The sequence below is a fragment of the Ascaphus truei genome, chromosome 21, assembly GCF_040206685.1.
Source record: "Ascaphus truei isolate aAscTru1 chromosome 21, aAscTru1.hap1, whole genome shotgun sequence".
Classification (NCBI taxonomy): Eukaryota; Metazoa; Chordata; class Amphibia; order Anura; family Ascaphidae; genus Ascaphus; species Ascaphus truei.
Window position 1 is genome coordinate 31,180,846 of NC_134503.1, and position 26,444 is coordinate 31,207,289.

The 26,444-nt window shown below is 41.2% G+C and overlaps 1 protein-coding gene across 1 annotated transcript in view; it reads right to left on the reverse strand.

Annotated features, from left to right (window-relative positions):
* Window positions 1–2,396: 2,396 nt before the first annotated feature.
* MEGF9 (multiple EGF like domains 9) overlaps window positions 2,397–26,444 on the reverse strand; it is a 73,065-nt gene continuing 49,017 nt past the window's right edge. Inside the window, exons 5-8 of the mRNA XM_075579492.1 lie at window positions 15,569–15,711; window positions 15,008–15,154; window positions 13,990–14,256; window positions 2,397–9,302 (exon numbers count right to left, since the gene is read on the reverse strand). Of these exons, the coding sequence (XP_075435607.1) occupies window positions 8,848–9,302; window positions 13,990–14,256; window positions 15,008–15,154; window positions 15,569–15,711 (1,012 nt within the window). The 3' untranslated portion in view covers window positions 2,397–8,847. The remainder of the gene's footprint in view (window positions 9,303–13,989; window positions 14,257–15,007; window positions 15,155–15,568; window positions 15,712–26,444) is intronic.

Below are 26,444 nucleotides of genomic sequence, written 5' to 3' on the forward strand. Positions count from 1 at the left end.
TCTTATTTATTCACGCTTTTCACACTCCACCCTGGGGGCTTGAAGCAGCCATGTTGCTTGTGGCAGGAAGCTCCAACCGAGAGACAGAGAGATAGACACAGAATCAGAGAGAGACAGACTGTGTAACTTTCATTCTAGCTACTACTGAAATTTGGGGGGGGGGGGGGACCTTATATTCAGGGTTGCCCTATAATCAGGCAAATACGGAAAATATATATTCACTTCCGTCTTTGACTGAATCTGTATGTATCTCAGTAATGGAAGTCTGTAGTCAGATTTTTGATGTTTAATGTTTTAACATTGGACATTTTACACATTATATACACAGATTCAAGATTAGACCCATATCCAAATGCTATAATAAATCCTGTTACCTGGTTCTCATTCAAGTATCTTGCCCATTACCTCTTTGATATGTATTTGTGCTACTGGTTCATGCAATACTTTAACCTTTTCCCATGAGTAACATAAGATCCATATTGCTGTTAAATGACAATTTTAGGTAATACCTCCTCTCCAGGTTTTTTTGTACCATATGTTTGTTATAGTATTTAATTGTGCTTATGTTCTATTATGCCTCTATCTTGTAAATGTTTCCCTGGTCAATACAGGCAGTCCTCCGTTATCAAACAGAATCCGTTCTAGCGTTGGATAGTGAAACCGTTGTAAAGTGAGTCCCATGTTAATCAGTGGTGGTGAGCATTGGATTACGCATTCAGGCATCGAAAAATGGCCCGTAAGATTGCATTGTAAATCCTTGGATATGCCGTTCATTGTAAAGTGAAACGTTGGATAACGAGGACTACCTGTACAGCTTTCATGTTTGAGACACAGGGCATCATTGTGGGATACTTTATTTTTTTTTCACATAACAGTCAATTAACGGCATCAATCAGTTTCCATTCACAATACATTGACCATGTTAGACCTGTCCCGATAATCAGTTCCTGTTTTATCCAGAACTCTCCTACACCCTATCTTGTAGATATTATATATTCAGATTCAAGATTCGATCTATATCTAAATTCTTATAGAAATCTTCTGTATTTCCTGGTTCTCGTTCAGGTATCAGGCCCTTTATCTCTTTCCATAAACCAGTAGCACAAATCCATAGCAATGCTTCAGCCTTTTCCATGTATGACTAGATACATACTGCTGGCCAAGGTACATTCTATATGTATCCTTGATTTATAGATCTTTCATGTCAGACATTGGTTAGTCTTGTGTGATACTTGTTTTTCCATACAGCCACCAATTAATGACACCAACAAGTTCAATAGTATTTCACAATACAGTCACTGTTAGACCTGTCCTGATAATCAGTTCTAGTTTTATCCAGAACCCTATCCTATATTCACTCCATTGCACTTACTCTGCCAATCCGTTTTGTGCCTTCTGTGGATATTGTCTATTTGGTGACAGCCACTTTAAACTGGGGGTATTTGAATTTCCTGTTCATCCCTCCATCTTAATACATCCTCGGTAATGAAGCACTGTGGGCAGCATGACACGCATTAGGCTACTTTTCCTGTGTGTTGGGTGCATGTACACATTATGGGTGTTTGTCAAATACAGCTTGCATATTTTTTTGCAATGCACTCAACCTGGGAACACATCTGTGACAATTTGAATTTGCCTCTTTGCACGGAGTGCTACATCTTCTACGCCAATACATAAGCTATGGGAAGCGGCAAGCATAGACGTCAGCACAAGGAAGAAAACCATGAGCCATGCGGTGGAAATCGGAAAAGTAATGGCAAGTGTATACCAGCGAGTACCACTTTTTAAAAAGTATGATTTATGGGCTATGGAGCGCCAAACCTCCTCTATAGTGCTGGAATTAAAGCATCACCATCTGCCATGTTGTTGAGTCTTCAGGACTGTCCATGGGACTCGCGCTTATGTCAAAAAGGAGCTTTAGGACATGTACAGTGTAGGCTGGGGCTCCTCCACTGGTAGTGCAGACACTGCTCCTGATAATGTCAGACTAGCTGCTTAGGCAGAAAAGTGCAGTTTTTCACATTGAAACATCATCAGTCAAGTAATTAAAATGGTACGGCTGTTCTAAAAGCTTAGGGTGTTGAAATATAGTAATTAATCTTTAAAATTACATTACAATAAGCTTGAGGCCCTTCTACACCTAAATGTTTTCTGATATGTGCCCTTTGGGGAACTAATTGAAGAGTCCTTATGTAGGGATACCCTTTCAAACGTTAATAAAATGGTGACAACCCTACCATGTCACGATATCGATTAAATGTCACCACGTTTTAAATGATCACAATCACAAGTAAACCAATGTCCATGCAAAACAAGTCTTTTTTTCCCTTCTTAAAACCAAACAAATTGAGGCAGACATTTTTTCATTTCAAATTTTTTTACATAGCATTTAAAACAAACAAATTTACATATAAATAAGAGGTTATGTACATTTATAAATTAACATTGTCAGAATTTAGTAATACAAAGATGCAAAAACATTTACAGATTCATGTATTACAGAAAAGCTAAAAAAAAAAAAAAAAAAAAAAAAAAAAAAACAAGTTGGGGTGGAATGTTTCCAATTATACCACAATGAATATCACAGTACAATGCCACAAGTATAATTAACTGGAGACAAATTAACGAGAAAAAAGGAAGTCCTGGTGGTAACCATATACCGGTGTTAAAAATAAATAAATAAAAAAAAACTGAAGGTATTTTCATGTTGAATACCTTCAGTTTACTTAATTGTTAGCATATACTGTAGATTTAAAAAAAGCTGCCCACTAACATTTTACAGGTTACAATAAATCTCCTTGGAGCTGGAACTTTATAAATTGAAATCTAAGACAGTAGAATCAGACAATACATCAAAAACAGAGGCCTACTTTGTATAAAGTGTCCGATTCTTTCAATGAAACTTGGTTCTCTTTGTAAAAACCTCTTTTTTGTTGGGTACGCATATTTAAAGCAAAAGCATATTTTAAAATAAGACGTTTTCATGTTCTGGTGTGGTGTTGTAAAGAGCGATTTACAGGTTCAAACAATCCCTATATAGTCTACAAAACTATTTGTAAACATCGAAACTTCGGAGTGGAAATTCCCCATTGTGTTCCTATGCAATATCGACAGTAATTAAGATACTACTGTATAGCATTACCATGTTGCAGTTTATATGATAAAATATGCCCCACTTGCCAATATTATAGTATATGAGAGAGGAAGAGGGAGGTTGGACGCTCTTGCAACAGTCTGACAATTGGTGAACGGTGCCAGGTTGACAATATTAACCAAGCACCGGCAGCTTTTCTGCCCGGTGGCAACACTAAACTACTCCTTTCCATATGGAACTGTGAATAGCGCATGGAAAGGATATTCCCAAGAGCTGCATTCTTGTGACATTACATCTTGGGGAACAATTCAGCTTGCGCCAAAACAGACACTACTGGCGAGGTTGGAAACCAGTATCTACACTAAAAATGGACGTGCTCCATTCTTACTAATTCAGATTGGTCTGTTCATGTTAAATAGGGAAGCTGGTTTGTATCCCTCCCCCCTGTATGTTTCAATTGCATGTTCTGGGAAATAAAAAGACCACTTGTGAGCACATTCACATGTCAGACAGGTCTGCAACTATGCCTCCCAACCCCATCATCTCTTAGCATACAATCCTTCCACTGCAGCCAGGGATTCTGGGAAATGACATGCAAATTAGCACAAATGGTTTGAAACTCCAGCATGAACCCAAAAGAAAGCACAACGTACAATTTGAGAGAGTTTATGAAGACACTGCAGCTTTAATCATTTAGTTCCCCCCCACTCTCCCCATCTTAAAGCAGCAATCTCCGCACCTTTTTTTTTTTGCCCCGTTATCCTCCCTTATATATTAGTAAGAGGGTTGTGAAACATGGGAGCCCCCAAAGAGGAGCCATGCTATTTTTAGCTTGGTGGACGCTCCAGTTCCGGACATGTTTGCCGGAGGACTTGGCGGGTTTACATCTCACTTAAAAAGGAAAAAATGATTTCAAATTTTCAGGCCAATCGGAAGCAGCAGCCTCATTGGTTGAGGCGTTCTATTGGACAGCCAGTTATATCCCCATTAAATACTAGGAAATAATAGTGGTAACTTCCCCTGCAATTCGCCTCTGGGGAAATATAAAGACAATCTTTGTAAATATTCAGTATCATTCTGTAGTTCACAATTCAGTATGATTTTTTTTCCCCCCAGAGACCAAAATGGGGTAATATCCCAGTTTCAACACAGGTGGCTCAATCAGTGGCTCACGTCTTCAACTGTGCTGGAGCTGGGATATCCCCTTTACCTGACCTGTTTCTTTTTTTTTTTGGTTGGGGGGGAGGGGGGGGAATCTTGAGAATCCTGGGGAAGGAGTTTTGCAATACGCCCCTACTGTTACATTTTACAAATTAAAGATGTATATTGATTACTGGAATTAAACTGTTGAATTTTGCAAATCAACTGATGCCATATTGCTCCCAACTTACATATGAATTAATGGCAGATAAATACCCAACCAGTCCATTGAAGTAGGAAAAAGAAACTGATGTTCCTAAAATGCGGCATACGCAACAATGATCTGATTAAAGCCAGGAAACATTTCACACCAGTGACACAACTTCAACAATGTGTCATTGAAACGTCATTATTTTACCCACGTACACATTCTGCAGTTCATTTCCACCGTCACTTTCTTGACGTTGAAACGCAAAATCATACATTTTTTTGCGGTTTTACAAATCTATATTCTGCGTCAACATCGACTTATGACTGATCACCAATTCATTGCCCATGCAAATTCAATGTCATATAGAAGGGTTAAATTAGCTGCAAGGAAGCCAGGAGCCTATATAATAGCAATGTTCCAGAGTTAATAACAGACAACCTGTATAGGACAGTATGCTTAAGGCCATTCCCGCCTTCCAGACCTCTTCCTACTCATGAATCCACGTCATCTCCCACACCTCCGCTGTCCCGAGCGCCTGCAAACAACCAACGCATAGTTTTTGCCCAAACTTTCCGCGCCTGAAGCAAATTCCTGCCATTTTTCTGTACTTCACCATTTCCCTTGCCTGTCTTTCAGAGGATAAACGGTCTCTAATTTTTGAAAACATTGTTTTGTTCTGTACCCTGAAACGGTCTTCTGCATTCCTACAAGGTTTTGCTAATCTGAAAGTCAAACTCCGCTAAGTGCGAACAGCACTATTTTTTAGGAATGCATTTTCTCGTGTTGCTCTTTTTAAACCCATCATAGGTTTGTTTTTTTTCAATTTCTTATCACAGATGAATGGAATTTAAGGCGCATCTTAAAAGCAGCTTTTTATTAAACTTTCTACGTCTCTGATACGAACGCCAGACACATTGGACCTCCCTGACTGCACTTCTACTCCAGTGTCCAAGCCTCCCCACAGAACACTGATTGTAAACTCTTTGGGCAGGGTTTCCTTTGCCTGATCATTTATCTGTTGCACTTATCCCGTCGTTTACAAAAATGTCAATACATGGTCAATTACGAAGTGCTGCGTACACAGGATTAAGTTGCTTAAGGGTGTGACAGGAAGTTACATTTTAATGGCAAAACATGTTAAATCGATGTTGATTTAGTTACATGAGGAAACCACCTGTACGTGGTATGAGGCAGCTTGGTTTGCTAGATTTTTTGTACAGCCTTCCATTGCCTTTTTTTTTTTAAATTACCAACATGTGCTTCCATGAAATCCTCCATTAGTTTGTATGATAAAAGTGCTGGCCCTCGGTGGGAATTACTGGGAAACATTGAATTACTGCATTTTTGGAATATATCCTGCACTTCCTTCTCTGGAATGTCTAATTATTAAAGAAATACTAGTAATGAATCTCCTTCATACTATTCTTCAGTGATCTCTTTTCTAAAAGAAAGTCATTGTTGCAATAAAAAGTGACCACGTTAAATGGATTACAACATTCGTTAACATAATCCACAATGCATAGGACTGACGTGGCTGTTGACCTGGAAAAAGATTGGACATTTTTTCCCCCCGTGATAAGAAAAGATGGATTAATACAATATTTAGAAACATTTGTTGGACAAATTCAAAAGTATAAGACTGGCAAGTTAAAGCCAAGGTATTTATCCTCTTCACGAAAGTCAACATTATGAAAATGTTCCTATTAGGCAATATCGTGCTTCTGATAACTACGAACATGAACCTTTATAGTGCCGGGTGCTTGCCCGGAAGGACTCCCATGTTACGTGAGCACGATGCGGCTGGCACCGTTTCAGGAAACGGAAGTGGAGTGGGCTCTGTTGGAGCACCCCCAGTAAAGCAAGTGGCTATGCCATGTCTGGCACGTTGCCAAAGTAAATATATTTCATGGAAAAAACGCAGTGGTAACTGGGAGTCCAGGTAGAATAGTTTCTAATGTTTAGCCAACAGACGTCGAACAGCCCTCCTTTCTAATTTCTCATTACAATTACAGACCACTAGAATGGGAATATGGTTAGAAGTTATGTGATGTAATTAAACAGCTCGAAGACACGAGTCTGAACGAACATTATACTGTATTTTGGACTTTCTGAATGAGAAATCTTAATTAAATTACTCTTGCATTTTAATCTCTGACCCAGGCTTTCCAGCAATGAGTCAGCAACGCCTATGACTTGGCCAGAAAAACACTGCTAAACAGCAGTTGGAAAGAAGGAATTTAATTATAGTGCCCAAAATGCACCTGAATAGAAATAGGTTGAATATTAGCAAAAAAGGAAGAGACTGTGATAGAGGTCACAGACCATCACAGAAGATTGGGTTTATGGTGCATACCTGGGCAATTAGAACTTAACTTTTATTAAGTAAAATTAAAAAAGGATGGCAAATAAGTGATTACACTTGTGCAATATACTTTATTAATTGTCAAAAAAAAGTAAAAAAATAAATAAAATTAAAAAAAAAAAAAAAACACACGGTAGGTGTAGAGCTCAGATTATCCAATGGCAAATACATACTGGCTAATAAGTCTGTTATTACACAGTGACCATCTAGGTAAGTAACCCTTATACCAATTATTTTAATAGGAACAAAGGCAAAGACATCCAATGGATCTGGTAACAAGGGACACGCTTTGTCTAGGAACATACTAGATTCAAGAGGTGTAATTGAATTCCCTGTTCACCTGAGTAAATATCTTATTTGCCAATTAAGTAACTGAACATGGAGGCAGAGATATAGAACCTGAACAAGTATGGGCAACACAAGTATACCTGTTCCTAGGTTGAGATGGTGGGGATAAGTAGCTTGTTTTCCAAATAATTTATGGAGAGCAGGCATATAGGTATGTATTAGCCTGAGGGCAAAGAGAACCTAACTAACCACCACCTTGCTGAGTGGATCACAGTTGAGAGGCAGCCACGGCAGCTCCTGATTTCAGAGCCAATAGTATACAACAATGGCGTTAGCGAGTGCCTGTTCGAAACTAATGTTGCCAATGCCTGTGAGTGCGATCAGGAATAAACAAAATTAACTTTCACTTGCCCTGTCACAAACATACTATCCCTCACTGCTTCTTACTGAGCTACTATGCACTTCCTGATTAAGACATCACACCTTACGCGTTTCGCTCGCATATGAAGCTCTGTATGTGAGCGAAACGCTTTATTAGCTCGCCGTTTATTAGTTACCAAGAAAACCATTTTGAACACAACTCTGTGGTATGGGTGCTAGGATAATCACACGTGTGCTGGTCAAATAAACGTCATAATATGAAATATTTCGGTATTTGAACATTTTGCTTGGTTATGTGCAGGTTTGTGTAGTATGCCAGTTTGCAACATACCATTTGCATAAAATGTTTGAACACTGGACCTATCCACTAAAACTGGAGTGAGGAGCAAGACTGAAGATAGGAATGACTCAAATCAAGACCTCAAAATCTAGGGACAAGGGCTCAAAGATTTTAGTTCTGTCATTGCATTGAAGAAAAACACCATTATTAGCTCAAACTAAAACCAGGGATAGCAGGTCACAAATTTGGCATAAGTATTTGATCCCCAATACCAAACACCAGTTAAATAAATAGTCAGCCATTGTTTTAAGAAAAAGAACAAGGACTAGAGAAATCTAGGAAAACTAAATACATGTCAAACACAAATTAAAACATGAGCTGAAGACCCAGCTACAGCCACGAGCAGGTTACAGTATTAATAAAATCAGTAACCCCTCAAGAAATAAAAATCTACATTTTAACATAGCTATCTTTTTTCTTTTTACAAATAGATACAAATGCTAGGTTGACATGATATATTCTACAGAATTTATACAATAATCAGGGTAGAATATTAAACCTAGTTTTGTTCACTATTTTACATCGAGCCCTGAGTTGTATTGCAACCTTCCCTTTACAAAGTATGCATACTGCCCCCATTAAATTGTCCCAAATTAAAAATGACCCTCAGACAAAATGTTCATCGTTCACATTTTGTAGTCAGAGAAATGGACTGTTTTTATGTCTAAAGGAAGAGAAAACAAAAGACTTCATATCCTACAAGTATTTCACAGGCAACTACTGATTATGGGCAAAAATGGAAGCAAAATTTAAATCTACATTTGTGTATTTCATAATACCATTTAAAGGCGTCCATATAAAAATATACTTTGTCTCATTTCCAGTCCATAGTAAGACTACACTCAATAAGTCTATAAAGAAAGATGAGAACCCTATTTAACAAGTAACGTGAACGTTATCCAAAGCTCACATCTTATGGAATTCCCCTATTCATTGGTTAGTTACTTCATGAACGGTGATCTTCTGGAAGTCTATAACATCCTGTTGGTATCAGTTGCGCACGGATGTACCAATGAATACCTGGGGGCCCCTTAGACTTTATAGTTGTGTATGGGAGTTGTGAGTGAGAGCTGACCATTTGGTGCCATTTCACTCGCATCATCTTCCAACAGACCCGAAACATCAGCATTGGGGATGCTGTCATGGTAACTGCTGAAGCTGATGTTGTCTTCTTTAAGTTCAATGGTCCAAAATGGAGCATTGAGTTTCCGGCTCTGATATTCTCTGTACGTGTACACAGCTCCAACAAATCCCATCAGCAGAACCACTACGATAATAATGACAGTCAGGATGATAATGTTGAACTGAGTCCATGATACATCCGCCAACGTGGAGGTGCTGTTATCCGAGGAGGTGGCTGTGAATAGCGTTTGTACAGTTGTTGGTATTGGAGAACTGCTTGAAACTACATTTTCCACCGTTGTTGTAATAGTAGCTGTTGTGTTTGGGGTTTCATATCCATCAGGTCCAGGCGCTGCGGTAATCTCTGGAGGAAAAGGGAGACGGGATAATTAAACGGTTAATCCTAGATCATTATCGTAGGCACTGGTTACGTTTCTTGAAAATTAAGTCTCAAATCAGAGGTAGCCCACTGAAGTCCTCAAGGGCCACCAACAGGTCAGGTTCTCAGGATATCGCTGATTCAGCACAGGTGGCTCAGTCTTTGACTAAGCCCGGAGTCGCCTATGCTGAAGCAGGGATATCCTGAAAATCTGACCTGTTGGTGGCCCTTGGGGACTGGAGTTGGCAACACCTTCCTTAAATGAAGACCCTCATAAGGACAATGCATATCTATCATGTTCATACTGCCTTTGAGCTAACAACGCAATAGCAAAAAAAAAAAAAGCCACATAAGAAGGGGAAGGGCACAGTGTTTAGCAGGGCAGTATGTATGCTTCATTGCCAATTGCCACAACATCTAGTGTGCCATATTTTTACTGGAAATCCATCCTGAATGGACAAAGTGTCACTTGGCTGTATTGTCTTCAAATATGCTTCTTGTTTGGAATTAAATGACGTCTCAGTGGTAGAAGAGGGGCACCTGGAAGGTATTGACTTCAAGACAAATTATTATAGAAATAGGTGTGAGAGAATGCCATACCACTGCTTGGAAATTTGTAAAAAAATAAATAAATAAATAAAAAAAAAATGGCAATATTTCCTCCTGGTGCTCACCCTCTGTTGATCCTGGCATCTCAAAGCTGGATCCACATAGTATAGATGAGTTGAAAGTAGAGGAAGCACACAGGAGCCTTGGTTAGAGTTCAAAACTTCTAGTTATATTAAAGCATCAGAGCAAGTGTACAATTAGTGACGTATCTGGACAACCCTGTCCATTTCTCAGACCATACACCTTACAAACCCTGTGTAACAAAACATATATAAATACCCCTGACTGTTGAAATATCACCTTACCCCAAAATACCTATGCTTACAAGCCGAGATGCCTCTATAGCTTGATTACTTCATATACCTATTGAAAATGCCCATGCGGCCTGGTGTAGATTGGCAAGACAATCAATACATTAAAGGAACGTAGCTCACAACATAAGAGTAACAAACACATGTCAGATACATCTGTGGCACGTCACTTTAGACAAATGGGGCACAATTGAGATAGAGTGACCATGTGAAACCCCTCCAGAGGGGTGGTGACAGAAATTGCTCTTACAGGAGGCGGCAAAATGGGCCTTTGTATTAGATACAGTATCCAAGGGGCATGAATGAGAGACTTGAACTTAATTGGTTCTTGGGATAAGGTCTGCCTCCATTAGAAACCCTCTCACATGCAGGTGGTTATACCAAGGACTTGGGTTTAAAATCCTGGGTACCTTGGCCCATGACTGCTAAGGGTCTCTATACGTACACATACTCTCGAATAATATCTATTCTTTTAAATCCAATCTCTCGCAGGTGGATAGATCAAAGATGCAGCTCCATATCTGCCACTCTGAACCATGACTGCTATGGATTTCTTCACATATCTACTGTCATTTCAAAATTGGTATGTATTGAACCATTTGCTGCTCTGTTTACCCACACGCCTTAAAGGGCAGTTTAAATTTAAATTCTTATAATTGGTAATGGTCTGTTTAATTTTGAAATTATCAACTATTTTGATTTGATATACGTTTTTAGGGGGCCGTTTGTCTTTAAGACGTCCATTAATTTTGCTCTATTGTATAAAGCTGTTTGTACTGTTTTTCACTTTTATGCACAACATGGTTATTAATCTCCTTTTTTTACAGCATTTGAAATTCTTGAATACTGGACTGTGGCGAAAATGGGCGTAATCAGCGCATTAATAACGGCAGTGTGCTCAGCTGGTTACCCCTATTTCGTATTGGGGATGAAGGGGTTCATTTTGCATGCACTGTACATGTCTTATTTGTCCCTCTGTCCCTTGTTGTCCCCATTTTGCAGGATTGTATGTGCTTGCAGTAGAGTACACCCCAAGCACACACATGAAAAATATAATTGTGAGATAAGGGGAACATGTATTTTCAATAAAGTGTATTTTTGCTACAGGTTTTAACAGGGACAAGCAGGAGGAAGTTTTTTTCTCCTGTCATTAAAATGCACACAAGAACCAAATGTTTTGACACCTATGAGCTGGGTCACTTTCCTATGCAAGCTTCAAAGGTAACATGCTGGGCCTACACCGGTGAGTCTCTGGAAGTTGCATATCAAAGACCCAGAGTCAGGTGGGTGTGAATTGGCCAGATGGATGCTAAATAAGAAATCCTGTTGACCCATCTGGGCTAGCTCAAACCCCTGAGTTTCCCTTCCCGCCTGAGAGAGGCCAGGTAAAGAGGGGAGTGCACCTATGCGAAGTAGCCACAGTGGCATTGTCACACATGCTCTGTGTGAACAGGAAATCCCTAGTGCCCACTCTCCAAACTGTGGGCAAGTAGGGGATTGGGGAATGAGAACTTTCCCATGAGGGGGATTGGGTGGGTATGCTGGAGATAGGCTCTCAAACCTTATATACATGCCACCCAGGCTATCCCAGTGGTCTTTCGTTTTTTATTATACCATGTGAGCGAATTTCAAACACGCTTCTAATAGCGGATAAGAGCAGCAGCACATTCTTGGAACGCAAAAAGTCTTATTACATCGGAACCAATGACAAAACTCTGCGTTAGGAGACTGTGATTGCTGGGGGTTATCTGATTAACCCCCATGACCAGAAAAGACTTTGCACATTCACAGAAGGATTGGGCTGGCAATTTATGCCCTTGTAAAAGGACAACATTTTAAAAGACAATCTTCTGGTGCTTTGCACCTTTCTGGACATTATCCCCTGTTCCTATATCAGTAAGTGTAATTATTAAGTGTATTCTGCAGTTGTCGTGTGTTTGCCTATCAAGGGAATAAATCTCAGTTTATTTTGCTCAACTTGTTTTGCTCAATTGGGATCCACAAAATATAAATTTGTTAATAAGTGCGTCCATCGTGACATGGACTGTTGCAATCATTGGAAAAGGAACACAGAAAAGCTCCACAGGGCTCCTTACAAATACTCTGAGGATTATTGACTCTTGAACTATATTTAGCACTCTACAAGTGCTATATATGCATAGTCCTGCCCTCTAGGGTATACAGCTACAATACTGGATGCATTATGTGCTCTGTGGTCTCCCTATGACTATGTTTACATGTCATGCACATTGCCTAGCAACGTGACATCGCGTCATTACGTCAGCAGCGTCATATGACGCTGTGATGCACGATGATGTCAGACGTACCAGGAAGTAATCAAGCTGTAGAGGCATCTCAGCTTGTAAGCAAAGGTGTTTTGGGGTAAGGTGATATTTCAACCGTCAGGGGTATTTATATATATGTTTTGTTACACAGGGTTTGTAAGGTGTATGGTCTGAGGAAGGGACAGGGTTGTCCAGATACATCACTAATTGTACACTTGCTCTGATGCTTTAATATAACTAGAAGTTTTGAACTCTAACCAAGGTTCCTATGTGCTTCCTCTGTCAACTCATCAAGACAAATTATTCACATTGTACACTTTATCTACCTTTACATGCGGAGAACACAGTAACATAGTAACAGGCATAACGGAGGGACCGATAAATATGGATTCAGTTACTTGGTAGTATTATTACTGGGATGAGTGGCTCGTAAAATCAATGTCTGACGTGTTGAAACGCTGATGTGGAACGGTGTATTTAGGAAGAATTTCAGTGTTAAATTAGTACCATTAAGCAATGAGAAAGATAACCAAAAGATGCAGATTTTTTGTTTATTACAGTATACCTCCAGGCCCATTAGATCTCTCATAGAAACGTAGACCGGGGGCAGATAGAACCACGCCCCCCTTATAGCCTGCCCATTACTTATAAAACCACAAATCCTATTGGATCTTTGGCTCTGATATTTAGGATGGCCTCATGCCTATGCCAAGAATGTTTTAATTCCATTAAAGCCAGAGTTCTCAACTCCAGTCTTCAAGAGCCAACAACTGGTCAGGTTCAGGATATTCATGCTTCAGCACAGATGGTTCAGTCAAAGAATGAGTCACTTGTGCTGAAGCAGAGATATGCTGAAAACTTGACCTGTTGGGGGATCTGGATGAGTTGAGAACCCCTGCCTTATTGTATTAGCCCCTACCACTTCCATTGGGAGCTATTGCACGAATCCAGCCCCCTTTGCATGAAGTACGTCCTCACATTTCCCATTAGCCTGCCACCCTCCCGCTTCAGAGCAGGACCTCTTGTTTTAGCACTTCTCTTGATCTGAAATACGCTTCCCTCTTATACTTCAAAACACTATGTGGAAGTTCCAACAATCACACTCCCTTTGACCCTAATATCCTCTAAGTCAGGAGAGGCCAACTCCAGTTCCCAAGGGCCACCAACACTTGACTGTGCTGAAGCAGGGATATCCTTAAAACCTGACCTTTTTGTGACTTTTTGAGGACTGGAGTTAACCATTCCTGCTTGAAGCTGAACGTTGGGTCCTTTAGTCTTTCCTAGTAAGTCTTGTGTTTAAAATCATACACCATTTTAGCAGCTCTTTGTACAATCCTCTCATCTGTTACATACCCCACCGCCTTCGCCCTGGACATCATTTCTTCTCCCATGTAGGAAGAGTCATGGAATGAAACAGTATGTGCGATACATCCACACTCCCACATACATCACTCTGCCATGCTTTACCTGTCTTAATGCAGTTCCCTCCCATAGGATCTCCGGTGTAACCATCCAGACACTTCTCGCACCGGTTTCCTTGCGTGTTATTCACACAACGCGAGCAGATCCCGGTCGCTGGGTTACATATTTCGGGGGTGTCTACTGGATCGACATTGCCACTGCAGTTACACTTCACACAAATTGTGTCATGATCATAATAGCCTTTATCACACTGGTTACATTTAGGGCCCATGTATCCCACGGAGCACTGATCGCAAACCACTTCAGCACTTCCTTGGAAACAAAAGAAAAAGAAAATATTTTTTATAAATGGCCAAACAGAATATTCTTCATTAAGGATGTCGCATAGATTTGCTTTAAAGGATCAATTCCTCCAACAGAAAATGTCTTACTCCTGTGCCACGTTAAATGCTCCTTTCTCCCCCAGCATAGGCTTGGAGGTCGGGGGTCTCAGGAGCTGAACCAGGGACACCCGGCTCCTGAGATACCGGAGAAAGTGCCGCCAGGTCCTCAGATACGGGGGAAACAAAACGGAGGTTTAAATTCACCCACATTACATGGGCCAATAGGAGGCCGCAACATCATTAATCACACAGGGGATTTAAACCTCCATGAAGAACCGGCGGCACCTTCTCTGCTGTGCATTGTTAAACCACAGTCATTTAGTTATAAAGTAATCATGCCATAATTAGCCAAACAGGTAAAAGTGGAGTGCGGTATGTATGTGAATGACACAGGACGCAGTGAAAATATTAACACTCCTTTTCACAGGAATCAGATAGAAATGGCTACCTGGCGGGTGATTGAATCTCATGGAGGAAGACAACTACATTGGTTATTATATATTTATTTGCCCGGTACACCATTAGTTATAGCTGTAGTAAAAGCTTAAAGTAGGAATTGATGTCAGCAGTTGGAGACATTACTTATCAGCCCCCCTGGGTACAATGTGAATGCAGAGAGCATGCGAGAGACAGGACCTCAGTGGGACTGCACCATTAATGGCCTGATATTCATGTCTTACCAAGATGGCAGGTTCCAGTGGACATGAGCAGAGAGCATGGGCACTTCACACATTCCTCTGTAAGAACACCGACTGGTCTGTAGAATCCAACTTTACAGTTCTCACATCGGTCTCCCATCGTATTACCTTTGCAAAGCAAACAATTACCTGTGCGGAAAAGGGAGAATTGCACAGTCAGCATAAAACAAGCCTCCACACAGCAACCCCACCTATCTCCTCTCTCCCAATCCTTTACAGGATTTAAACTAGGGGCCCTTCAGATCTCAACCATTTTAGCTCCAGGGACCACCCCCCAGATCAGGAGATACTTACTGGTATTACTGTCTGACTTAAATGGACTTCCAATAAAAATAGTACTGCAAAACTACAAAATGAATGCTCTGGAGGAAAAAAAAAAAAAAAAATCAAAAACAAAAAAAATCAGGGTGTCCCACACTTAGAGTGCCTCGGTTAAGATCCAGGGCACACTAGTTCATATAACAGAAACACCCAAATTGAAAGCAGCAGATTCACAGATTGCACCAGTATCACCATGTCAGCAACGCCGTACAAATAACTTACCCGTTGAGACGTCACATTTCTTGGACTGATTGTTACAATTACAAGGGACACAGGCGGACCCCTCGGTGTCTCTAAAGAAGCCATTGGCACACTGGTCACATTTCAGTCCCGTTACGCCAACGTTACACTCGCACTGTCCAGAGCTGGAAAAGAAAATAATGGGGTGTAATTGGGATACAGCTTTCTCAACATATGGAGTGAACACTGATTATGTTATATTAAACCAAAAGTAAGAAAAAATACGGTGTATATAGCGCTAAAAGTGAATATAATAAACCTTAAGTGAGGTGATATAAAGTGATTCTACACTATACAATATATAACATAGGCTGCCAGGTGATACTAACCCCAAGACACAGTTAGTAAAAAAAACAAAACATAAACAATACAGACCGGCGCCGCAATAGTCCAAAGGGGATAATAAAGTCCAATGGTGTAAATGTCTCTAGTATTGAATATCTGTAGATATGATGCGATATTCCAGCCTTCTCCAAGATGTTACTCCATATACATAATGAGGCAGATGCGGGATCCGGTGTTTTAAACCAGAATCCTAACAACCGGAACAGATACATCCTATCCTCTGCTTATGATCTGTGGCAGTCCTATAAGTAGGATTCTGGTTTTAAAACACCGGATCCCGCATCTGCCTCATTTATATATGTGTAATAAATTAACTTTTTAATATAGTCAGCCTTACTTGTTTTATGTAGTGTTTGTCCCGTTTTGTTTGTCCTGTATGTTAGTATCAGCATTGTTGCACTATGATGTGTTTTCTTTGTCTCTTTTTCTGAATATGTATATGGAGTAACATCTTGGAGAAGGCTGGAATATCGCATCATATCTACAGATATTCAATACTAGAGACATTTACACCATTGGACTTTATTATCCCCTTTGGACTATTGCGGCGCTGGTCTGTATTGTTTATGATTAAACCAAAAGTACTGAAAGGTTCAGTATTGCAGGCGTGTGGGGTGGGTGTGCATACTGAGCAAAGCTAATCTTTCAGTATACTACACCTGGGGAGCACAAATTGAGCTGCGCCCCCCTGCCAACACCCCCTCCCTGGCGTGTGGCATTAAATGAAGTCACGGAGTCACGTGACCGCCGTTTTCATGGAGACTGCCGTGTGACGTCCCCCTGCATGACAGCAACGCGTCACCGCGTCTGAATCAAGTTAAGTTTTATTGTTGCAGATGCCTCATGCGATCCCCCGGGATTTAATTTAAATTAAATGCCTCGGGGAGGAGCGCGGTACCCCTGCAAGTGTCCGCATCCCCTCCCAAAAAAATCCAGTGCCCCCTCCCCCACTTTGCGCACCGCTGTACTACACGACTTATTGCCACATACATAAAATAAATCACCTCCAGTTAGGTCCTTGTGAAACTCTTAAACGGTTTCTATAGACTAAGTTCTCTATCGAAAGTTTGTTTTTTGTAATATGCATGAATAACAAATCTGTTTAGAGCATAACCCTTTCGCTGCCAGATGGTTCCATTTGGTCACACTGGATTTATCCTTGCTGATTTTGCTTTGCATCATTTGCAGTAGAAGGGTCAATCACTCCTAGGATCAGTGTACTAATGGCCGGTCCCTATTTGGTCCAAAGTGTACTAATGGCAGTGACATGCTTAAGGGGCCAGTCCCTCTTAGGATCAGTGTACTAATGGCAATGACAGGGTTAAGGGGTCACAACTGGCTGATTGGTGACGCTTACCAAAATCAGGCAAGTATTTTAAACCAGTTATTCCCCCCCCCCCCCCCCCCCCCATCATGAGAAAACATGGGGAGCTGGGACTTTGGGAGGGGTTTCATTTCCTCTGGCAGCTTCCTTTCATCTGAGGTCACCATGTGAAACAAGAGTTTGCACAGGCAAAGCAGAGTGGGCCAAGGGTAAAGAAAACACTGCTACATCACCAATATATGCTGTTAAACGAGTCAGCACACTTAAATATTAAGGCTGTTTGAATTGTTCTGAGCTGGATCCAACAACCAATAACTGACTGATGAGACAATCGCCCTTCATTATTTCAGAAAGATAAAGCACCGGGGTGGGTCTCAACTCTAGTTTTCAAGACCCCCCACCATAAAAAAAAAGGTGAGATTCAGGATATCACTGCTTAAGCACAGGTAGCTGAATCAGTAGCTCAGTCACCTGTGCTAAAGCAGGGATATCCGTAGCCGCCATGTCCTGAGGTCTGGCTCTCCAGGGGGCCCATGTTCCGACTGGGGAACAGAAGAGGAAGACTCCCATCGCAGAGAGCCGGTGGGGTCACGATTCGCTGGAGCCGCGGCCCTTCTGCACACAAAGGGTTTAAGACATGCGAGGGTGGTTTGATTTCCTCTGGCCACGAACTTCTGTGATCTTGCAGCATTCACCAAGACCGTATACTGTTGTGTACTGTATGGAAATACAGCTGTTGATCAATATCCCTGCTATCTTCTGAACCATTCCAAGAAGCCAGGCATCTGGCCAAAAGGACATACGCCTCAGCTTCCTGCGATTACTGAAGTGCAAAAGTCAAATGTAATAATATACCCTTTGGGATATTTCCTTTGGCCTAGGAATGAGCTATAAAAGCTTTAAATATAAAATCAAAAACATATTTCCAAGTACAGCAGAAACAGAATAGGAAGCCTATTAATCACAGTTGTGAAACCTCCAAGTGGATCAAATAGGATATGAAAACGCAAGTGTTCTGTTCTTTTTCAAAGTGTTGTGAAGCCTTTGCCACCTCATTAGCGAAGTATGCAAACCCATTCAAGAGCAGGAGAACTGGTCAAAAAGGTCTTTACATCCTGTGCAGATGAAGTCCGCTCTAAACTTTAGGCACCAGTATTGGAGGTCCTCTTCCCTCCCAAACAACCGGTATAAGAGCCCTCAGTCAAAATAGTGACCCTATGACAATGCAACGACTCATCTACCCTCTCCTCCCCCTGGACCAGCAACCTACGTTTAGGGAGGTGCAGAGAAGACATGCAGAGAGAGGCATGCATCCGAAGACGCGTCCCATAATGTATTGCAAAGCCCTACACAAGGCATTGTGTGGTCACAACAACATTATCAGAGCTGTACCTCTACCACGGTCTTCCTTGACACTTGGCCTTTCCCTACACCGTACTCTGGCACCATGGTAGAAATGTTAGCCGCCACGGCGACCTCTGACCTAGAGTGGCGATTAATTGCTTCTGATCAAAACATGGCTGAAGTAGGGGCCGAGTGGTAATTTCACTGCCTCTGAAATGGGTGAACCCGGATTCAAATCTATGACCACTCTCCTTGTAAGCCACCATCTCACATGCCCCAGGCACCAAAATCAGATTATGTTGGGCAATTTCAGTCAAAAACAGATATGATAGTTCACTATTTATTTACAGATATATACTTATCCCATCAAAATCTTAAGAAAAATAAGAAATAATTGTTTCATTAAAGACCATGCCTGGTTATATACATGCTCAGGCGTATCTCTACATCTGCCTTCCCAGCCCACACAGCACTGTTATCCCTCAAATTAAAAAATAGAAAAATCTGACTATAGACTCCAGGAAACAGAACCTATGGCTATGTGGAGCCAAATGAGATAAATAATAAAGACGGTGCACCAATGGGGTTAAAATGGAGACGAACCCTGCAGTTAGTAAGAAGTAATATGAGGGGTGGAGATAAGGTACAGATCCATATACAGCAGACTTGTTGCACTGAGAGGGTTAGTTTAAATGTCTGGTGTGGAGTAACTCTTACTCACGATCAGACACCAATTCCCTCTCCTTAAAAGCAGCGTGGTGCACCCAAGATAGGGTGATCCGTGTCCCCTGTGGCGTCTCTCCGATCGTGAAGTGATGAGCAGGAACACAAATGATTAGTGATACTGCCGTCCCTAATCTATGCAGAACTCACAAGTGAGTTCTGCATAGATTAGGGGTGGCAGTATCGCTGATCATTCGGTCAAGTGCCGTCTTTGGGGTTCAGGCTACAGCCTCTGAAGTTGGAAACCACAGAACAAGGCATTTGTCAAGGATATGTGATGTATTGCCATTACTCATTCAGGACATCCGATGCAGATTTGTACAAATGGAACAAATAAAGGTGAACCCTGTGTCAGATCTCCTTGTGACCTGGAGCAGGGTCACTTTACCTCCCTGTCCTTTAAGCAACTAAAATTAGATTGTTAACTTGGGGGGGGTGGGGGGCATGCCTGCAAAATTGTATGTGCATACAACATGCACTAGCAGATATTCAGAAAGGAAGGCAAGTGGGAAATGTATGCTGAATTCGTTTTTAGCATTCCGTTGTAATTCGTATAAAACTATATACAGCTCAACCCCCTCATAACGCTGTGCTTGGGGACCAAAGACTCACACCGGGTTATAAGCGGATCGCGTTAGAAATACAGTAATGTACAATTGTATGCATTGTACAATAAGGTAGTTAAGATACCAATAATCGTGTTGTAAAGTATTCATAAATATGAAAATTGGGAGTCACGCTTGCGTCGCGTTAGAAGCGGATTCGCGTTATAACGGGGTTGAGCTTTACACATGTTCAAATATTTTTCACTGCCTATTTATATTATTGTGATTTCCAATTGCTTACAACATGCTCTGGCCTGTCACAAGCTAAATTCCCTAAATGTGTGCTCTGTATGGAACATTAAAAGATGCAGGCTCCCTCTATGCCCCATTTTGAAAGGGAGCTCCTTGAAGGTAGATTATGGTCTTTTAAAAAGGCCTGCAGTCGTGTCCCCACATGCAAACTCCCACGGTTTATGGCCACTTCTTCGGAAAAGGCCTGGTCTGCGAAGGTTTTTGGATTTCTACCGTTACTGCAAAACGTGTTGAATAAACTCCGAGTTTGGTGGATCACTGCGGTTACAGATTAAGCGTCAAGCGAGACGGGTCATCAGCAACTTTCATTTAGGTTTTAGGCTCATTTTTAGATATAAAATACGGTTTAAAAAATAATAAATAAATAAAGTGACTAGGGAAAACACGAGATGAACACAAACCTCGTCATTGCCCAGTATGCAGAAGAAAGGTTTAATAAAATGCTGAGGGCCACTTTAGGATTCTTGTAAACCCAATATACCAATTTATGGAATGGACAATTAAGGAATGTCACAAACCTCAGACGGACAATTACATGAGGCCCACAAACCATTAGGAAATAACCAACTGCACTAACCTTTGTGTTACTAAAGTACGCAATAAAGTACCCCTATTAATAAGCTGTATAAGCATTTTATGTATAGCTTGCAGTAGGTTATGATACACGTGATAATGAATAAGCACTTATGTAGGGAGTACCGTCTTATTGGATTTGGGAAACAGATTTCCGACAAGATAGTAAGTGCTGTACCTTTTTTTGCTATGACCGAGATTTAAAAAAAAAAAAAAAAAATAAAAAAAGGGGGGGGGGGGGGGGGTTATTTGGCATCTGCAAAGCTTGCCAAAAAAAACCCAGTACATTTTAGGATTAAGTACAGAGGAGCAAAACAATATTTTATTCATAAATCCTAATCTAGTTGTGTTTTGAGAGAGGGGAGGGTGGGGGGCGGGAATGTCAGATAACAGGACACTGGCAGAGACACAAAGTTATCGCGACTAAATAAAGTAACAAAATCACTCCACCGTACAGCAAATAAAAATAGAAATACCCCTTTAGCACATTCACATATCTTTGGGCTTTGGTGCTCAACAGGTCAAAAAAAAACAAAAAAAACACCATGATCTCTGGTAATTAGGACAATAAAATATTTCAACGTATCAACCAACCACAGCATATACTACTCTCTTGAGTTGTGAATGTTTTATACGCTGTGTTTAAACACCAAAGTCTTGATTTATGTTCAGATCGGATTATTATATGCCTCAGTTTTCTATACCGATTGCTAATGCATTTGTATGTACAGTATTACTGCTGCAATGTCAGTGTCACAATTTTCAAGTTACATATACTGTGGTTGAGACTTTGTAATATTTTAAACATGTAACTGTTCTATGTTTCTTGTATCCAAGTGCTTTTATAATGTAATTACCAGGTCCCCCGGCCCTTAAAGGGTTAAATTAGGCATGGGCTGTATAATGGCCCCTCTGGGGTCCCAGCAGACCCTTATCATGAAGTGACCCGCGTAGGGTGGTACGTTAACGCTGTGAAGGGCAGGAGTAAGATCTCGGGCCGTGACGTCATTCAAGGACCGGCAAGGGATTGCGACACACACACACACACACACACACACACACACACACACACACACACACACACACACATTGTGTGAGAGCTGCAGGGACCCACGAAAGCTTCTCTCCACCTCAAACCTGAGCGCCAGCACTTACACCAGATCTGACTCATTCCTGTTGGGACACTTTGTAGTTTTGTTAATGTACTTTTTCTACATGTTCATATTAAAAAATTCTCCTAGAGACATTTTTGCTCTTTTATCACCTGAGGTGCCCTAGTGAGGTTGTGACCCATTAGGCATTCACCCCAAGGGTGATTAGTTAGCCACTTGGCCACTCTCCCAGACTATTTAGGCCAGGGGTCTGCAACGTCTCAAGAAGAGCATGCATGCATACATACATACTACAAATTATTCGGAGAGCCGCAACACATGCATTAATATTAACACCCCCCCCCCCCCCCCAAACACATACATATACTGTACACACTAATAGTGTATACTGTATAAGCATTAACATACAAATATATACATACATACATACATACATACACTTCAATAATCAAAAAATAAATAGATGATACCGTTCTGTGGCTAACGAAATGCTTTTATTTGTGCGAGCTTTCGAGATACACTGATCTCTTCTTCCGGCGATGTTACAATGAATGAAGCAAGCAAAAGCTATACTGTAAACAGTGTCTATTGGAATGTTATATGTGCTGGTCCTTCCCCCGGTGTGGATGTGTTTTATGGCTGGAGGTGTCAAAAGGTTCCTGAAAGCAAGTGATGAAAGAGTGTGTATGTGTATCAGTGTGAATTAACATGAATGGAGAGCCCACAGTATATACAGTGCTTTACAAAAGGTGTGTGTGGAGTGGGAGCGGATATACATGGTGTGGGTGTGGAAATGTGAGAGTTAGTAGCATAACTAAAAGTGTGTGTGGATACTATGTGGTCCCTATTGGTGTATAGGGATGGAAAAACAGCACAGATAACATTCCAATAGACACTGTTTACAGTATAGCTTTTGCTTGCTTCATTCATTGTAACATCGCCGGAAGAGGAGATCAGTGTATCTCGAAAGCTCGCACAAATAAAAGCATTTCGTTACCCACAGAACGGTATCATCTATTTATTTTGTGATATTATATTATATTATATAATATAATATAATATTATATAATATAATATATATATAAAATGCATCTCAATAATAAGTCCATTTATTTTGTTTTCCCCCCATTGTTTTTCTGTGCAAAACTGTCATTTACACACACTACACACACACCTACACACACTACACACGGGGTAGAGTGTATATTGGGGGGGGGGGGTCATGTAGGTGTTTTTGGGGGTAGTGTATGTATGTATTGTGTATTTGTAGAACACACACACACACACACACACTGTCCTGCTGGTGGCTGTGGGAGGGGCTGGCCAGCTCTGGCTGGGCCGCTTGTTGCTACCAAGCCCGAAGTCTATCCAGCTGCTTGTCGGCCTCCCTTCTGTACTGTCCCACGCCGGGCTCTGACATCGGCTCGCGCCAGAAGTTGCAACACGCACTTCTGGCGCGCATCGTCGTGGGACAATAGACAGCAGCTTGGGGTTGGCAACCTACAGAGAGCCACATGTAGGAGCGGAAAGAACGGCTCGGGAGCTGCAGGTTGCCAACCCCTGATTTAGGCATTATTGCTTACATTGAGGACACTTCATCCAGGGAAAAAATACTCGAGGAACAAGAATATCCGTAAAGAAAAAAAAAAACACGCACATGCTTTGATTCAACGCAGTTGAATTGTGAGTACAGGCATACCCCGGTTTAAGTACACTCACTTTAAGTACACTCGCGAGTAAGTACATCTCGCTCAATAGGCAAATGGCAGCTCACGCATGCGCCAGTCAGCACGTCCTGAACAGCAATACCGGCTCCCTACCTGTACTGAAGCTGTGCGCAAGCGGGGAGACTATAGAGTCTGTTACAAATGCCTTATTTACATCAGTTATGCACGTATATGATGATTGCAGTACAGTACATGCATCGATAAGTGGGAAAAAGGGAGTGCTTCACTTTAAGTACATTTTCGCTTTACATACATGCTCCGGTCCCATTGCGTACGTTAATGTGGGGTATGCCTGTATTCACTTTCTAAACACTATTCCCAACTGTGGACAGACTGCGTGATGTGCCTTTTTTCTGTCTTTTGTTCCCCTGCATGGAGTAGACCCAAAGCAAAGATAAAAGCCGAGTGACCATTGATGCTGCAATATTAATTTTCCATGCATAAAGCTCAAGACAAGTAAAATGCGAGTGCAAATTCTGTAGACTGTACTGAAAAAGTGTGCCAGTCATGCTGAAACATATTACGCTGCATGTTTTTCCCACATATTATCTGAATCCTCCACCCGCACCCAAGAGAACCTACGCCCTTGCAATAGCCCCATCACCAGACAAACGAATGGAGAAGCAGATGAGAGGAGACCGCTAAAGAAAATGCTTTAGCACAAAGTACAAGGGCTGAAAAAAGGCACCACTGAATAACGGACACTTTAATTAGCAACATTTGTATTGATATAGATATAATGTTGGAGCCCAGGGAGATAGAGAGGAACATTCCCAGGGTCACAAGGGAAGCAAACATTGGGATCCAAAACCAAGTTTATATCGTACAAAAGGCATTAACGTAATCACCATGCTAATCCTCCAAACGTGCAGACTACCATTGGTCTTCATAGCAGGCACAAAATCTCCAATCAACCCCCCTCCCCCACAGGTCAGGTTTTCAGGATCCCAGCTTCAGCACAGGTGGCTCAAAAGCTGGGATATCCCAAAAACCTGACCTGTTGGGGGAGCTCGAGGACTGGAGTTGAGCCCCCTGAGGCAGATGATGGATCCTGAAAGGCTTTGGTCCAAATATTAAAAAAAAAAAAAAATCACTCCTAAGAGATTATTAAAATCAGCATTTATTTTGCCTGGGAGAACACATCTTATAATTATAGTTGTATAGCAGGAATCTCAGAAATTTAGCTAGAAGAAAAATAGTGTCTATCTAGTTCAACCTTTGCTAAATTCAGAGCACTGAAAAGGTATAAACAATGTATTCCCAATTAGTTTATGTGCACACAGAAAATAGAGCTTAAAGTGTAAATACATTTTGCATATTTCTTTGCGTGTGCTTTTCAGCATTAGGGTTTCCCAGACCAAACTTACAAATGATTAAATGTAAAAGAAATTGTTGGAAGAGGTTTACACGGGTGAACGTCCTCACTACCACAAATACCAATACTGGTCACAACGTGGGAATATCCTGAAGAAGTTTTCTGTATGGTCAGAAGTTTCCTGCATTTTTCACACAAATCCCAGGTGAAAAACAAACTCTTTTCGGGGCTGACTTATTCCGAAGATCTCTACAAGTGCTTCGAAAGTCCCCAATAGTGAGAACCAGAATATGCTTTACAAACATCGGCTTGTTCAAACACACACTAGAAAAATGGCCCAGCGCCGGTATCCGGCTCGCTTCTGTCATAGCTGCAGGCAAATTCATTATATACACGAGTGCACAGGACGCCCAACCAGATGTCTAAACCAGGTCAGGTTTGTATCAGCAGTGAACAATATGGTTGGGGGGTTAAAAGCGGTTTCCCCATCCCCCTATAATCCTATTTTACCCTTTAAATGCAATGTATTTTTAAAAAAAGGCGATTTATTTCTCATCTTAAAAACGCAACATGGCCAGATCAATCAATTTAAATCTGCAATCTGCTTCTCTAGAAAGATCACCCACAAAGAGGCAATTTGACACTGGGATGCTGGAAAAAAATCAAGTCTGCTCTACTTCTCCTAAAGCAGGAGTGGCCAACTCCAGTCCTCAAGGGCCACCAACAGGTCAGGTTAAGGATATCCCTGCTTCAGCACAAGTGACTCAATCAGTTCCTGCTTCAGTATTGGTGGCTCAGAGGCTGTCGATTGAAAATCCTTAAAAATCCTTTAGGACTGGTGTTGCCGCGCCCCCTCTCCCCCTCCTACTAAAATGCCTGCTCATTAGTGACCCGTGTTTCGGATTGACCAACGAATCAGAATTACTTCAAACAAAAACAAACCTGCAGATTTTGGGATCGATAGTCTTTGTTTCATCGCCAAATTTTTTTTAGGTACAGATTGTAAAAAACGCACAAAAACCATTTGCTTAGCATGATATTAGCATGTCTGCTGCCAAAAATCTATGAATTTCAGACTGTAAATAAGTAAAGACATTACACCCAGTCCTCTTCAAAACAAACATTTACAGGCAGTCACACTGACATACCATCACAATGTGCTCAGCACAATCTGACATTACAAAGACCCGTTCAAAAAATAGTTATATTTGTGTAGAACAATCAACAGCCACAAACAAATGTTATTAGATACTGCAATGAATAAATCAATTTTCCAATGTAATGTTTTTTTGTTGGCGGAAACGTATTTAATTCAGTGTGACAAGCTGCTACGTTGATGACCACTCATGTCAAGCGTGATCCAAAGGAAAGGCTTCGTTTTTACATTGTGTGATAGAGGCTGGAACCCTCTGTGGGGGCTTTAAAACCATCGCATATGCTCAGTGTGCGCAACGGCAGTAACACCAACTGCACTTGGACATCGTTACATTGCTACATAAGTTTTAACCACTTTATTACTAGAGGGCCAGCAACGCATT